The sequence below is a fragment of the Loxodonta africana genome, chromosome 9, assembly GCF_030014295.1.
Source record: "Loxodonta africana isolate mLoxAfr1 chromosome 9, mLoxAfr1.hap2, whole genome shotgun sequence".
Lineage (NCBI taxonomy): Eukaryota > Metazoa > Chordata > Mammalia > Proboscidea > Elephantidae > Loxodonta > Loxodonta africana.
Window position 1 is genome coordinate 115,797,636 of NC_087350.1, and position 15,584 is coordinate 115,813,219.

Sequence of the window (15,584 nt, forward strand, 5' to 3'; positions counted from 1 at the left end):
CCATCCAGCAGCTCCGTGGAAGAAGGACCTAGTGATCTGCTCCCATAAAGATGACAGCCTAGAAAACCCTATGGGGCAGTTCTTCTGTGTCACATGTGGTTGCTAAGAGTCAACGACACCAACTACTGCTTCATGACAGCATCTAGAGTAATGTTTCACCAAATAACTGGACACCAGGGCCTAGCCAAGGTGACACATAAAATTAACCATCACATTGATGATCTTAAACACACACACACACACACACACCCTACTGCCACTACTGCTGCCAAACAAAATTAATTGCCACAAGCCGCCAGGGTTCCAGGACAAATATTACGCTGTCCGTAGGTTATCCGTGCCCTCCGACTCCTCCTTTACTGTCTGCTGCTGCTGCCACCTGCATTTTGGTCTTTTCGTGGCTTACCAGCACCTTTTGTGATAGCGGCCAGCACGCTACCACCCACCACCTGTTTTCATACGACCTGCAAGCTATGAATCGGAGTTGACTCGTCAGCAGTGGGTTTGTTTCTTTTGGTTTTGCAAGCTAAAAGTGGCTTTTATATTTTTAAATGGAAAAAAAAAAAAAAAGAACATTAGCTTTTTGGCAAAAACAGCTACTTGATTTGGCCTCTTTGCTATGTGGCCCTTGGCAGATAAAGTTTGGCGACGCTGCTCTATTCTTGGTGATGAACCAGGGTCAGGACCAGAAGTTTGTCCTTTTGGCAGCTACTCAGCTGTTCTGATGAAGATGTGGAGAGAGATGATTGAACTGAGGGCTTGAAAATGAAGTTTGGGTTCCCCCACCTCTTTGTAAGGAGTCCCTGGGTGGCACAAATAGTTAAGCGCTTGACTACTAGCTGAAAGGTTGGTGGTTCAAACCCACCCAGAGGCACCACGGAAGGCAGGCCTGGCAACCTGCTTCTGAAAAGTCACAGCCTTGAGACCCCATGGAGCAGTTCTGCTCTGCACACGTGGGGTCGCCGTGCATCGGAATCGACTGGCGACAGCTAACAACCACCACCTCACTTTCTGCTCTTTAGCAAAATAATCTAATCTGGGCAGGTCCCAGCTGTGCTTCTGGTTCAGCCCTATGATATTTATATGAGCAAACTCAGATGTCTCCTAGGGGAAAAACTTTTGCCTAATTAAGCATTTTCTTTTAAGGGTCCCTGAAGCAAAAACAAATCTCCTGGGCTGTCTTTTATCATCTGCCTCCTTGGGCTACACTGGTGATGAGGCACCTTGCTTTGGAGATGTTGGGCTTACAGCTGCCACATGACAGCTGTGCCCAAAATGTGGTGCTAAACCCAAACCAAACCTACTGCCGTCAACTCAGTTCCGACTCATTGGGTTGACAACCCTATAGGACGGAGCAGAGTTGCCCTCATAGGCTTTCCAAGGCTGTAATCTTTACAGGAGCAGACTGCCACATCTTTCTCCTGGGGAGTGGCTGGTAGGTTGAAACCTCAGACCTTTCAGTTAGCTGCCGAGCGCTTTAACCACTGGGCCACCAGGACTCTTATTAAATGTGGTACTAGGGCGAGGAATATAAGGGACAGGGTTTTACCCTTAAAATGTGTGCGGGCTGATGGGGGACCCCTGTAAACAGCTAATTAGGATTGGCCCAGACACCATCAGCCTCCCTGGGTGGTGCAACGGTTAACGTGCCTGGCTGCTAACCAAAAGGTTGGTGGTTCGAGTCCACCCAGAAGCAAGTCCTGGCCATCTACTTCCGGAAGATCACAGCCATTGAGAAGCCTGGGGAGCAGAGTTCTACTCTGACTCACATGGGGTCGCCATGAGTCGGAATCTGCCCGACGCTACTGGGTTTTTTTTTCTTTTTTTCTATTTTACATATCATCACCTGGGTCAGCGTGAGTAGAGATGGCGTACCAGGACATTTGTTATTATGTAACTGTAAAATTAGGGAACTCTACATCATAGGGGACACCCTGGTGGCGTAGTGGTTAAGTGCTACGGCTGCTAACCAAAGGGTCGGCTTTTCAAATCTGCCAGGTGCTCCTTGGAAACTCTATGGGCCAGTTCTACTCAGTCCTATAGGGTTGCCATGAGTTGGAATCGACTCGACGGCACTGGTTTTGGTTTTTTGGTTTGGTACTTCATAGATTCGTGAAGGTATTTATTTAAAGATTTCATAAAAACCTTTTTATTATTCCGAGAGTAATATACATTGAAAGCAGGAAAAATTGTTAAGCCACGTGGAAGCAAAATGAAGAAAATTAAATCACACTATAACCTTCTTAGGAGCCCTGGTGGCCCAGTTGTAAAGTGCTCAGATGCTAACCAAAAGGTCGCAGTTCGAACCCACCAGCCGCTCCTCGGGAGAAAGATGTGGCAGTCTGCTTCCATAAAAGATTACATCCTTGGAAACCCTATGGGGCAGTTCTGCTCTGTTCAGATATGTTTGTATCTGGAAATACAAACATTGTTTGGGTGCTGATGGATGCCCGTCTCACTTTTTTTTTTTTTGTATAGATAACTATGCATTTGTAGGATCATAACATACATACTTGGTACCCACTGCCGTCCAGTCAGTCAACTCATGTTGACCCTATAGGACAGGGTAGAACTGCCCCATAGTGTTTCCATAATATTTATGGAAGCAGACAGCCACATCTTTGTCTCGAAGAGTGGCTGGTGGGTTCAAACCACAGAGCTTTTCTTTAGGAGCTGAGCACTTGACCACTGCACCACCAGGACTCCTGATAACGTACACGGACACACACACACACACACACACACACACACACGAAAATCAAACCAGCTGCCGCCGAGTCAATTCCGACTGATAGCAACACAGTCATTTATAAATTGTAGTTTTCACATATTATGTATTTGTGTCATTAAATACTCTATAATATAATTTTTGCGGTAATGTATTGGGATGTACATACTTTGCTAGGTCAATTTTACGTAAAGTAGAATGCTGTAATTTATGTAGCCAGTTTGTTATTGTTGACTGTTTAATTACTTCTGCTTTTTTATCATTATAAACAATATGTAATGCTGACAGGTACGTCCCTATTCCTAAATCTTTGGCATATCTACCATCATGTCCTTCAGATAAATTGCCCGAAGTAACTTTCCTGAGTCAGGGACCAGAACCTATTGTAAAGTTTTTGATACAAAGTGCTGAACTCATGTCCCCAAAAGTTCACCAATTTACGACCCCACTAGCCATCCTTTTCATTTTTTCCAAACTAAAGACTGAGTCTTTGATGGGGTTGCTGTCGTTGGGAGCTGTCGAGTTGATTCCTACTCAAAGCAACCCCACGTGATGGAGTAGAACTGCCCCATAAGGTTTCCTAGACTGTAGTCTTTACAGGGAAGCCCTGGTGGCACGTGGTTAAGAGCTCGGCTGCTAACCAAAAGGTCAGCAGTTCCAGTCAACCAACCGCTCCTTGGAAACCCTATGAGACAGTTCTATTCTCTCCTATAGGGTCGCTATGAGTTGTAATCGACTCAACAGAAAAGGGATTTTTTTTTTTCTTAAATCTTTACGGGAGCAGATCACCAGGTCTTTCCTCTAAGGAGCAGCTAGTGAGTTTGAACCATCAGCCTTTAGGTTAGCAGCCATTGCATCACCAGGGCTCCTTTTGATGGGGTTGGATCACAGGAAATTTGCTAGCTGAGCAGTCACTATATGTATAATGTATATATGTATGATTCAGTGATTATTTTAAAAATCATCTTGAACACATCACACTAAAAAAGGGAAGGCGTTTCTTGCAACTTTCTGCAAACACTGACGTCATAACTGTGATGTAAAATGTATTGGGGTTTTCTTAGTTAGACACTAATTCCGATGGTGAACCCAGGAACAGATGAAAACATCTGGAGACCTGCATTCCAACACCTGAGCTGTATTTCAGTTTTTGTGTGTGTGTCTTAGGCTGGGCTCTCTAGAGAGGCAAAACCAGTGCTGCATATAAAAAAATAGAGAGATTTATATCAAGGAAATGGCTCACATGGTTATAGAGGCTGGAAAGTCCCCAGTTAGTGGATCAGGCTGGAGGTGTCTCCTGACTCATGTAGCAGCAGGTGCTGGAGAATCCAAGATTGGAATGTCAGATAGGAGGCGTCTGGTTTATAGGTTGTGGAGGCCACAAATCCCAAGATCGGCAGATCACCTGCTAGCTCAAGTCCCAAGACCCAGAGGTCAGATGAACAGGAGCTGGCTGCAGGGTCCAGAGCGAGCAAATGCTCACCAGCCCTGCCAGAAAGTCCATCTATATTGGATGCAGGCCACACCCCTGAGGAAACTCCCTTTCAACTGATTGGCTGCTCATAGCAGATCTCACCATGGAGGCAATCACTTTATATCAGATGTCATTATGGAGATGATTACATCATTAAAGAACTGCGAGACTACATCGTAAGTGCCAGTCCACTGAGGATCATGGACCAGCCAAGTTGACCATCACAGTTTGCCTAGTTTGAACCCAGATCTCCTTAACTAGAAATGAACTGGACTCTTTCCAAAGAAGGTGGCTTGTATATTTTTAAGATGTAAGCGGTGTCTCACATTAGCAGAGGTGGGATTAAATTGGTTTTGTTGTTGTTAGTTGCCATCAAGTTGGCTCTGACTCATAACAAACTTATGTACAACTGACCGAAACATTGCGCAGTCCTGCACCATGTTCATGACCGTTGGTGCATTTGAACCCAGCGTTGTGGCTATGTGCCAGTCCATCTCCCTGAAGGTTTCCCTCATTTCTGCTGACCCTCTCCTTTACCAAGGTCCCTCGTGGCACAAACCGTTTACTGTTGGCTACTAACTGAAAGGTTAGCAGTTTAAACCCACTCAGTGGCACTATGGAAGACAGACCTGGCAATCTAATTCTGTAAAGAACACAGCCAAGAAGCTTCTATAGAGATTAGCTCTACTCTGTAACACATGGGGTCGCCGTGAGTTGGAACCAGCACAAGGGCAATGGGTTTTGTTTTTGTCTTGGTTTTTTTGAGTTTTTTTGCTACTTTCCCAAACATGATGTCCATTTCTTGAGACTGGTCCTTACTGATGATGTGTCCAAAGTAAACCATTTGACATCTTGCCCCTCCTTGCTTATAAGGAACATTCTGGTCATATTTCCTTCAAGACTGACTTGTCCGCTCTCCTGGCAGTCCATGGTGCGTTAAATAACCTTCCCGTCTTTCCCTCCTGGGCGGGTGGCTTGTCCGCTAGGTGTGTCCAGGCACACTGACCCTCACGGCCTCTTGTTCTCTCCACAGGATCTGCAGGCGCAGGACCGGGCTCACCGCATCGGCCAGCAGAACGAGGTGCGCGTGCTGAGGCTGTGCACCGTCAACAGTGTGGAGGAGAAGATTCTCGCTGCCGCCAAGTACAAGCTGAACGTGGACCAGAAGGTCATCCAGGCAGGCATGTTCGACCAGAAGTCTTCGAGCCACGAGCGGCGGGCGTTCCTGCAGGCCATCTTGGAGCATGAAGAGGAAAATGAGGTATTTGAGAAAGCCAGGGTTATGAAGCCCAGCAGTGACGTCTTGTCTCTGAAGGGTTAAAGATAACCTCTTTGTTCCTTGAAGAACTTCCTGAGCTGGGAGTAGCTAATATGAATAAATTCGCTGCTATAGACTCTTTCAAGCACATAACCTCCTCTGACAGGCAAATGGGGTCTTAAAAGTTGTTGAGCCCTGGTGACGCAATGGTTAAGTCCTCAACTACTAACAGAAAGGTTGGCGGTTCAAACTCACCCTGCAGCTTGGCAGGAGAAAGACCTGGCAATCTGCCTCTGTAAAGCTGACAGCCTAGAAGACCCTATGGGGCAGTTCTACTCTGTAACACATGGGGTCGCTACAAGTCGAGACGGCAGCTAGCAACAAAACCACCTCAACTCATGGCCGGGGGGCTTCCCTTGCGTATGCTGCCTCCTGTGGGGCAGAAGGAGAACTGCAGAGAGGCCACTTGCAAGGACAAAATCAGACAAAGCTGGAAGGGGTCCCTCTTCGCCTTTTCTTTCTTCCATTTTCTAGGCTCCTCCATCGCTCTTTTGGCTGTTGTTGCTCAGGGGCCATAGCACTTAAAACACGTCTGTAGCTGGGTGGTGCAAAAGGTTAGCACACTGGACTGCTAACCAAAAGGTTGGAGGTTCAAGTCCACCCAGAGGTGCCTTGGAAGGAAGGCCTGGTAATCTGCTTCTGAAGAATCAGCCATTGAAAACCCTATGGAACACAGCTGTACTCTGACGTGCATGGGGTTGCCATGAGTCCGAGTTTACTCAACAGGAGTTTTTTTTTTTTTTTTTTTTAATAGGCAGCCATCCCTCACTGCAGCTGAGTATCATGAAATGCTAGGGCACAAAGAACTCAGGAGGATTTACTGAGCACCTCCCAGCCATTTGGTTCTGCACGTGGATCAGGCTGCTGCAGGCAGGCTTCACAGCAGCTTGCAAGGAAACCCTTCCATCCTGGGCACAGGGAAGCCCAGGCCTGCCATGGTAGAGAGGATGAGAGGGTATCAGGCGTGGCTCTAGGAACAGGGCAGGCAAAGCAGGACTTGTATTCACAAGAGAATCGATTAACCAGATACTTGGTACTGTGAAGTCTGAGGCCATTCCTAGCTGGGCTGTGTCTTTGTCAAATGCAATTTGGTATTTAGAAGAACTGACTTTGATCATTCCGGAAGTGAACCAGAATAGGAGGTTTTTTCGAAAGGATTTATTACCTTGTATCATATGTTCCTGGACTTTCTTGGATTGCGTTCATTTCTAACACTTATTAAGTTCCTGTGGGGTGCAAGACAGAATCTCGGGGACCAGCACTCATCTCACTGAAGCTTCTAGTTCAGTCACACTCTTCCTAAAACAAGTTAACTTATTTTGAACTTAGAATTTGGGGAATTGGATGGATTAATTTCTGTATTTTCCCTCTTTCTTCCCTCTGCGGATACACTGAAATTCCACATTTGATTTTCAACAAGATCACTCAGCATGTGATAAACAAAATTCTGGAAGCTCTGTCCCGTAGTCTGTGCTCAGCTTTTCAAGTGTTGTTTTTTTTTTTTTTTAAAGTGTGGAAGTCATAGCATAACATTTCCAAAAAGTATGAAGGAAAACTTGAAAATCATTGGCTTTTGAGGAATTAGCACAAAAATATGCCTCTATCCAACACAATATAAAATTTAGATTTTTAGTCCATACGTAATTGCTTTCTCTACTTCATTTAAATTATTTTAATATAGTTTTGTGGGACTTTTGTTATTGATTCTTTTTAGGTTGTCTCATCCACAGCTCTAACCATTAGCATAAAGCCCCCAGAAAGACAGTCGTTAAAATACCCTAAGGGCCATGTGGAGTCCCTGATGGTATAAACAGTTAAGGTACTCACTGCTAACCAAAACGTTAGAGGCTTGAGTCCACCCAGAGGCAACTCAGAAGAAAAGCCTGGTGATCTACTTCCAAAAAATCAGCCACTGAAAATCCTCTGGGACACAGTTCTACCCTGACAGACACGGTCTCCGTGGGTCGGAGTCCACTAGACAGCACCTGGCACAGACTGTACGTTTGCCACATATATATATGATTCTTACAATCTTGCTTTGCGCCCAGTCACAGGGTTTCTCAGGTTTTTCATAAGCCTTTGAAAATGAGCATTTACATTAGGGTAAGTTAATGGAATCAACAGATATTAATGTTAGGTACTTTTTCCCGTAAAACCCATTGCTGTCAAGTCGATTCTGACTCGTAGTGACCCTACAGGACAGAGTAGACTAGCCCCGTGGGGTTTCCAAGGCTGTAAATCTTTACGGAAACAGACTGCCACATCTTTCTCCCAAGGAACAGCTGGTGGGTTTGAACTGCCGACCTTTCGGTTAGCAGCTGAACGCTTCACCACTGCGCCGCCTCACTTAAATCTTCCATCTTCACTGTGAAGTAGATGGCGTGGCGACTTTGCAGATGAGGTCATTGAAGCATGGAGTTATTAAGTAACTTGTTGCAAAAGGAAAGGAACTGAGATACACCCAGGAGAAGCAGGGCTGCTGGCAGTGTGCCGTGTCTCCTCCTCCAGGAACTGATGAGCCCTGGAAGATGGTCTGAACTGCTCACGTGATAATGAACGTGAGCGTTAGACCCAGGGTCCTTCTCTGCTGTTTCTGGCTTGAGCAATGTGACACCTGTGACCTGGGGAACAGATTCACCTTACTTGTTGGTATTTGGCCCAATTATCGAGCCTCTTTTCTAACATCTGTGAAATTGTTCTGTCCTTGACCCCAGGAAGAAGACGAAGTCCCGGATGATGAGACTCTGAACCAGATGATTGCTCGACGGGAAGAAGAGTTCGACCTTTTCATGGTAATGCGCCTCTCCCCACCACCCCCCTTCTGTTAACGCAACATGTTTGCGGCTGGCCTGCCCTGGCGGGACTTCGTTCTGAAGCCTCTGCCCTTTTTCCAGCTCAGAGGCTGCAGATGGGCTGGATTTAGCCTGTAGATATATTTTGTTTGGCCCATGTGGTATTTCTTTTTTTTTAATTTTGAATTCGTTGCCAACATAAAAAGAATCCTAACTTCTGGGTCCTCTTGAAAAATGAGATCAGGCAGTACCAGGCCCTCAAATCTGTGTGGAAGTGATTGGTGGAGCTGAGCTGCAGCTGTGTCCTCCAGACAGGGTACAGTCCACCACTCCCAGGCCATTGCTAATCCCAGGCCGGCGTCACTCGGGAAGGCTGCCTGGCTCCTGTAGGCATTTGAGTTCATGACTCTGCCCTAGTCGTCTCCGTGCTGCATCACAACAGAGAGGCTCCCAATCCGGGAGGTGGGGAGTCCCTGGGTGGTGCAAATGGTTAGTGTACTCAGCTACTAACCAAAAGGTTGAATGTTCGAGTCCACCCAGAGGCACCTTGGAAGAAAGGCCTGACAGTCTACTTCCTAAAAATCAGTCACTGAAGACCTTATGGAGCCCGATGATACTCTGACATACATGGGGTCACCAGGAGTCAGAGTCAACTTGACAGCAACTTTTTTTGGGGGGGTATGGGGGAAGATTCCAGAGTGGCACAAAGGGTACACGCTCAACTATTACCTGAAAGGTTGGCGGTTCCAACCCACCCAATGGTGCCACAGAAGAAAGGCCTAGTCATCTGCTTCCATAAAGATTATAGACAAAAATCTGCTTGCTGTAAAGATTATAGCCATAGGCTTGGGGTCTTTTGTTTTTGTTTTTGTTTTTAATGGGGGGGAGGTGACAACAACAATGTCAACACAATTGTGCTCTTCTGATTGTCGAAGAGAGCCTGCTTAAGCACCTAGAAACCCTTGGGGTTTTTATAAAGGTGTTGCTGCTGTAGGGTGCCATGGAGTCAACTCAATTCAGGGTGACCGCATATGACAGAGTAGAGCTGTCGGGTAGGGTTTTCTAGGCTCATCTTCGCGGGATGATTCTCCCTCGGAGCGGCCGGTGGGTTTGAACTGCCAACCTTTTGGTTAGCAGCCAAGCACTGAACCATTGTGCCACCAAGGCTCCTTTTGTATAAAGTTGTAGCCGTCATTTCAAGATCAGAACTGGTTGGATTTCACAGGTACGGAGTAGGTGTGAAAGAGCCATGGCTTCCACCTTGATGCTCCGTGATACGTAGCCACCTGCAGTGTTGCTGGATTTGACGTAGGTGCGCCGCCTGCCACAGAGCCGGTGTGTACCTGGAGCAGGCTCCTTAGCCCGAGAGGGAGGCTGGACAGCAGCTCTCGGGAGCAACGCTGACTGCATTTCCTAGGCGTTCGCTGTGGCTGCCTTGTTCACCGCTGTATCCCGAAAGCTCAGGGCGGGTCCTGGCACATAGCAGTGGCTTAATAAACATTCATTGGATGATTGGTGGTATTTGCAAATTCCAGGCTTTGTGGAGACGTTGGGGTGGATCAGGATCAGGATGTATAAAGTTGAGAGCCTCCCTCCAGTACCGCCAATCATTTTGATCTTCATAACGTCTTGCCTGATTGCGGAGTGAGTGAATAAGTGTCAACCGTAGATCTGGTGGTCGAATGCTGCAGAACCCCAAAATAACCCTAAAACCAAATCCATTGCTGTCAAGTCGATTCCGACTCATAGTGACGCTGTAGGACAGAGTAGAACTACCCCATAGGGTTTCCAAGGCTGTCATCTTTACAGAAGCAGGTTGCCACGTCTTTCTCCCCTGGAACAACTGGTGGGTTCAAGTCACTGACTTTTCGCTTAGCAGCCAAGCACTTTAAGCACTGTGCCACCAGGACCCCAACCCCAAAATAAGGGGTCCTAAATTTGAATGCACTTGATCCTTAGATCTCAACCAAGGTCCCTGGGTGGTGCAAATGGTTCAAGCCCAACCACTAACCTAAAAGTTGTCAGTTCAAATCCACCCAGCAGCGCCACGGAAGAAAAGTTCTGGCAATCTGCTTCTGTTAAGATTATAGGTAAAAAAAAAAAACCCTGTGGAGCAGTTCTACTCCACACACAAGGGGTCACCATGAGCCAGAATCGACTTGACGGCAACTAACAAGACCGCCAGCAAGTCGGACAGAGTAGGTGTTTGAGGATTGAATCGCTGTGGTTCCAACCTTGAGGCCTGCATGGTGAGGCAGTGGACACGTGTGGGTGGACAGCGGTGGGGTGGAGACGCTTCGTCCAAGGAAGACAGAGCTGCGAGAGAGGCTGCCAGACCTGTGTTGCCAGAAATTCCAATTTTTCAAGAGAAGTTGGAAATCGAGGTTTTCATACGCAGTCTCTGGATTTCTAAATGTTTGCAACTAAATTCAGTTTTTTGATGACTAGGTAACACTGCAGGCCAAACAAAACACTACCGCGGGCCACATATGACCCACAGGTTTGCAGTCTCCGGCGTTTAGCATAGACAGGCTTTTGAGAATGGAGCTCCAGCTGGATGGGGGCTCCCAGTGTTTTTACAATTTTGCCAAGGGAACACAGTGTCCACACATAGTGATTCCAGACCAAAGGCACTGAAGTCTTCTCTGGAAGTTTATAGGTAGCCATAGGGGTAACTCCTAACCAACTACGTGCACTTTTTCCCCCTAAATGAACTCATCCAGTAGGTCCCTGCGTGATGCAAACGGTTAAGTGCTCGACTGCTAGCCGAAAGGTTGGTGGTTCAAACTCACCCAATGATACCGCAGAAGAAAGACCTGATGACCTGCTTCTGTAGGAATCACAGCCTAGAAAACCCCATGGAGCACAGTTCTACTTTGTCACACATGGGGTCACCATGAATTAGAATCATCTGGACGGTGGCAGTTTTGGCTAAATGAACCACCGTACCCAGTAAAGCCATTTTGAAGAGAAAGGCGGGAGGAAGAAGAAGAAGGCGTGGTCAACAGAGGGTGTTTGTTCCTAAACCTAAATTTTGTAATTCGTGCTCGTTGGTCACTACATTTATGGATTATTTTCTTTTTTAGGGAAGTTAGGAATACACCTAGGAAACAGACACTCTCTCCTTGAGGAATACTTGTTAAAATGTGCATTACGGGGAAACGCCCAGGCAAGGGGCCCTCAGCGTCCCAGGCTCCTGATCACTGATGGGCAGTAACTCTGCATCGCCAGCACCTCAGACCCTCTCCAGACCCCGGAGGGGATAAGCTGCCTGCCTGCGCGCACCTTAGATTAGTCCCAGAGCTGAAGCATTCCATCAGCAACCCCTAAGTGAGGGGAAGGGAATACTTCTCCCTTCCTACTGTTGGGCTGGGTATTTGTAAGAATTGAAAGTGTCAGAAAAAATTGCATGCCTTCCCAAAGCACAGTCGTCTTTTCCCTTGGGGATGAATATTCCAGGTGAAGAAGAACAGGCTCCTGACAGGTGAGGCTGGCTAGGAAATGCCTTTTTGTAGGCATCTTGACTTGGTGAATTTTCTGCTTGTTTACTGAAGGCTGACTTCTGGTTTGTTTTTGTTTCATTTTTAGGGGTTTTCCTCTCGGTTTGGTTTGCTTTTGTATTTTTAAATCTCCTCCCTCTAATCTGCTGGCTGTCTTTGGCCAATTCTCTCTTCGTTAGCACCTCCACCAGAAGACAGGGAGAAAATGGGAGTCCGTGCCAGCTACACTGATAAAAAGTTTAGTGAGAAACAAGAGTGGAATGTAAGCTGACTACATCTTTGGATTTCGAATATTTCTACTCTTTATCCATGATTATTAAAAAATAATTAGGTCTTATATAAAATTAATACAAACTTGGTATTTGGTTTTATATTATAGATACTGTGTATATATATACAAATAATATAAAATATAATTATTTTATATGATATTGTAGACACTGCAGTTAAACAACACACATCAAGTCAATAGTCTCTTTAAAATAAAACCTTTCTTTTAAAGATGTCTTCTTGCTTTCCCGTCCTAAAAATGTGCCTTCCGAAAAAGCTATCTTCGATACTGACTACTGTGAATTTGCCTGAAACTATCTTCAACTCAGCTGAAGGTGCACGTCTCAAACGTTTTGCCAACTGTCTTGGTCATCTAGTGCTACCATAACAGAAATACCACAAGTAGCTGGCTTTAACAAAGAAAAATTTATTTTCTCACAGTCTAGTAGGTTACAAGTCCAAATTCAGGGCGCTGGCTCCAGGGGAAGGCTTTCTCTCTCTGTGGGCTCTGGAGGAAGGTCCTTGTCCTCAATCTTCTTCCCCCTGTTCAAGGAGCTTCTCAGGCACAAGGACCCCGGGTACAAGGGACACACTCTGTTCCTGTTGCTGCTTTCTTGGTGGCATGAGGTCCCCAACTCTCTGCTTCTGTCTCCTTTTATCTCTTGAGAGATAAAAGGTGGTACAGGCCACACCCCAGGGAAACTCCCTTTACCTTGGATCAGGGAGGTGACCTGAGTAAGGGTGGTGTTACAATCCCGTCTAATCCTCTCAACGTAAAATTACAATCACAAAATGGAGGACAACCGCACAATACTGGGAATCATGGCCTAACCAAGTTGATAACACATTTTTTGGGGGGACGTAATTCAATCCATAACACCAACATACAAACATTAAACTTTTAAATAATGCCATATTCTTTACGAGGTTATGAGGTACTTTTAAAAATCATTTTTTTTGTTAGTATGACGTTCATAATCAGGCCTCAGAGCAAACATAGTCATGTAGTAACTAATAAACCTGACTTTTTTTCTTGAACGTCAGTTTAGGATTTTGTACTGGTAGTCTGCAGGTACGAATTTCTGGAGAGAGAAGCAGGCATTAGCATTTTAAGCTTATCTTATTAAAATGGGGAGTACGTGGGTGGTGTAAGCAGTTGACTCGCTCAGCTGTTAACTGAAAGGTTAGAGGTTTGAGTCCACCCAGAGGTGCCTTGGAAGAAAGGCCTGGCAATCCACTTTGGAAAATTTAGCCATTGAAAACCTTCTGGAGGACAGTTCTACTCTGACACACATGGGTTGCCATGAGTCAGAATCGACTCGACAGCGACTGGTTTGGTTTGGTATTCATCTTAGCTCTCTAGTGCACTATAGTGGAAATAAGACAAATGGGTGGCTTTAACGAACAGAAACTTACATTCTCAAACAGTTTAGAAAGCTAGAAGTCCGAATGCAGGGCACTGGCTCTAAGGGAAGGCTTTCTGCCTCTCTGTGGGCTCTGGGGGAAGGTTCTTGTTTCTTCATGTGGTGTGGCATCTCTCTTCCCCCATCTCTGCTTGCTTGGTTCTTACTTCTCAATCTGTTCCTTTTATATCTTAAAAGAAATTGACTCAAAACATTTCTACACTAATACTGCCTCGTCAGCATAACAAAGAAAACCCAAATGTAAGTTATGTTGCAGGCCCGAGCATACGGGATGCTTGCCATGTGACCAAAAATGGAAGTAGCAGGATTGCGCCTCTCAGTGCAGCGTGCATTAAAGCATTTCTTTTTTCCTGTTAGCTATCTAGTAAGTATTAGAAGGTTCTCTCATGAAGCCCCTCTTTAGACTCGCTAGAAACAAGGTCTCTTGGTGCTGAGGAGCCCGGGTGGCACAGTGGCTAAAGCCTTTGGCTGCTAACTGAAAGGTCAGCAGTTGAAACCCACCAGCTGTTCCATGGGAGAAAGATGTGGCAGCCTGCTTCCGTAAAGATTTACAGCCTTGGAAACCCTCTGGGGCAGTTCTACTCTGCCCTGCAGGGTTGCTATGAGTTGGAATCCACTCAGTGGCAACAGGTTTGGTTTTTGGTTTTCTCGGGGCTGGTTACAAAGGTTCAGTGCCTCCTGTTCCTGATACCAGAGCATTAGAAGGCAGGATTAGGGACATCCATCCCGCAGAGCTAACTATAGCACATGACAGAGCTGGACGCCACATTTATCTGCCAATGGGACACCGCCTCACCCCTAGCCTTCCTCATCTGGGGAAGAGCACGGTTTCCAAAAATGTTTGAGCTGTTTAAGGGACTGTGGACTTTCTTACTAAGCTTTAGAGGTCAAGTTTGGGGTTGTGTAGTAGATATTCCATCTACCTTTTGTTATCAATTTTAGCCTTTAGGAAAATATTCTATCCAATCCCTGTTTCAATACGGTAGAAGCGAAGAAAGAGGGAAAAAGTAATGATTTCTCAGATAACGGTCTGTTGGATAGAACCCTTGTGGCGTAGTGGTTAAGAGCTATGGCTGCTAACCAAAAGGGCAGCGGTTCAAATCCACCAGCTGCTTCTTGGAAACCCTATGGGGGTAGTTCTACTCGGTCCTATAGGGTCGGAATCGGAATCAACTCAACGGCAAAAGGTTTCATTTTGGTTTTTTCTGTTAGATTGAAGAGATGGTAGATCCAACTAGTGATCTATTTCATGTATGTAGAGATTCGGTGGAGGTTTTATTTACTCATTTTCAGCTATCGGATTTTGTAGTTATAGATCAAGGCCAAGTGTGTGGTCCTTAGCTTATTTATAAGTGAAATGGATTTTAGAAAGAGAGCAGGAATTGGGAAAAGAAGCGTTTTACTGATATCCCTAATATGAAGGGCATGGGAGGAAGCCATTTCACGTATGCGTTAACCAGTCGAGATAGGATTACCTGTGAGGCCTCTCTGTCTCTGTGTCTTAGTTCTCTAGTGCTGCTGTAACAGAAATACCACAAGTGGACGGCTCTAACATTCTTTCGCATTTTAGGAGGCTAGAAATCGGAATTCAGGGCGCCAGCTCCAGGGGAAGGCTTTCGCTCTCTACCGGCTCTGGGGGGAGGTCCTTGTCATCAACCTTCCCCTGATCTAGGAGCTTCGCAGTGCTGTTGTCCTGATTTTTATTTTAATCAATAGACTCACTCTTTTAATGAAACAATCAAGACAACAAAAATCAGTGACCTACCTGGCTCTGCAGAATAGCCGCGCACAGTTGGACGTGTGGGCACATAAATGGTTTTGTGAGTCAGTTGGCCATGGTGGCGCAGGGCTTAAGTGCACAGCTGCTAACCAAATGTCGGCAGTTGAAATCCACCAAGCATTCCTTGGAAACTCTGTGGGGCAGTTCTACTCTGTCCTATAGGGTCACTATGAGTCGGAACCAACTCGACAGCAGTGGTTTTTATGGGTTATTCTTAAGGAGTAGCTTTGTGCAACGTGAACATGAAGAAAAAGGAATCCTTAAAAAGAATATTTTTAAATGAATAAATAAATTTCAA

General features: G+C 45.8%; 1 protein-coding gene across 6 annotated transcripts in view; it reads left to right on the forward strand.

The window, feature by feature from the left end:
• Positions 1–15,584, forward strand: part of SMARCA2 (SWI/SNF related, matrix associated, actin dependent regulator of chromatin, subfamily a, member 2) — a 216,339-nt gene that overhangs the window by 130,965 nt on the left and 69,790 nt on the right. For all 6 annotated transcript variants that reach the window (XM_023539439.2, XM_064290573.1, XM_064290571.1 and 3 more), the window contains exons 25-26: positions 5,236–5,463; positions 8,235–8,312. In XM_023539439.2, the coding sequence (XP_023395207.2) occupies positions 5,236–5,463; positions 8,235–8,312 (306 nt within the window). The remainder of the gene's footprint in view (positions 1–5,235; positions 5,464–8,234; positions 8,313–15,584) is intronic.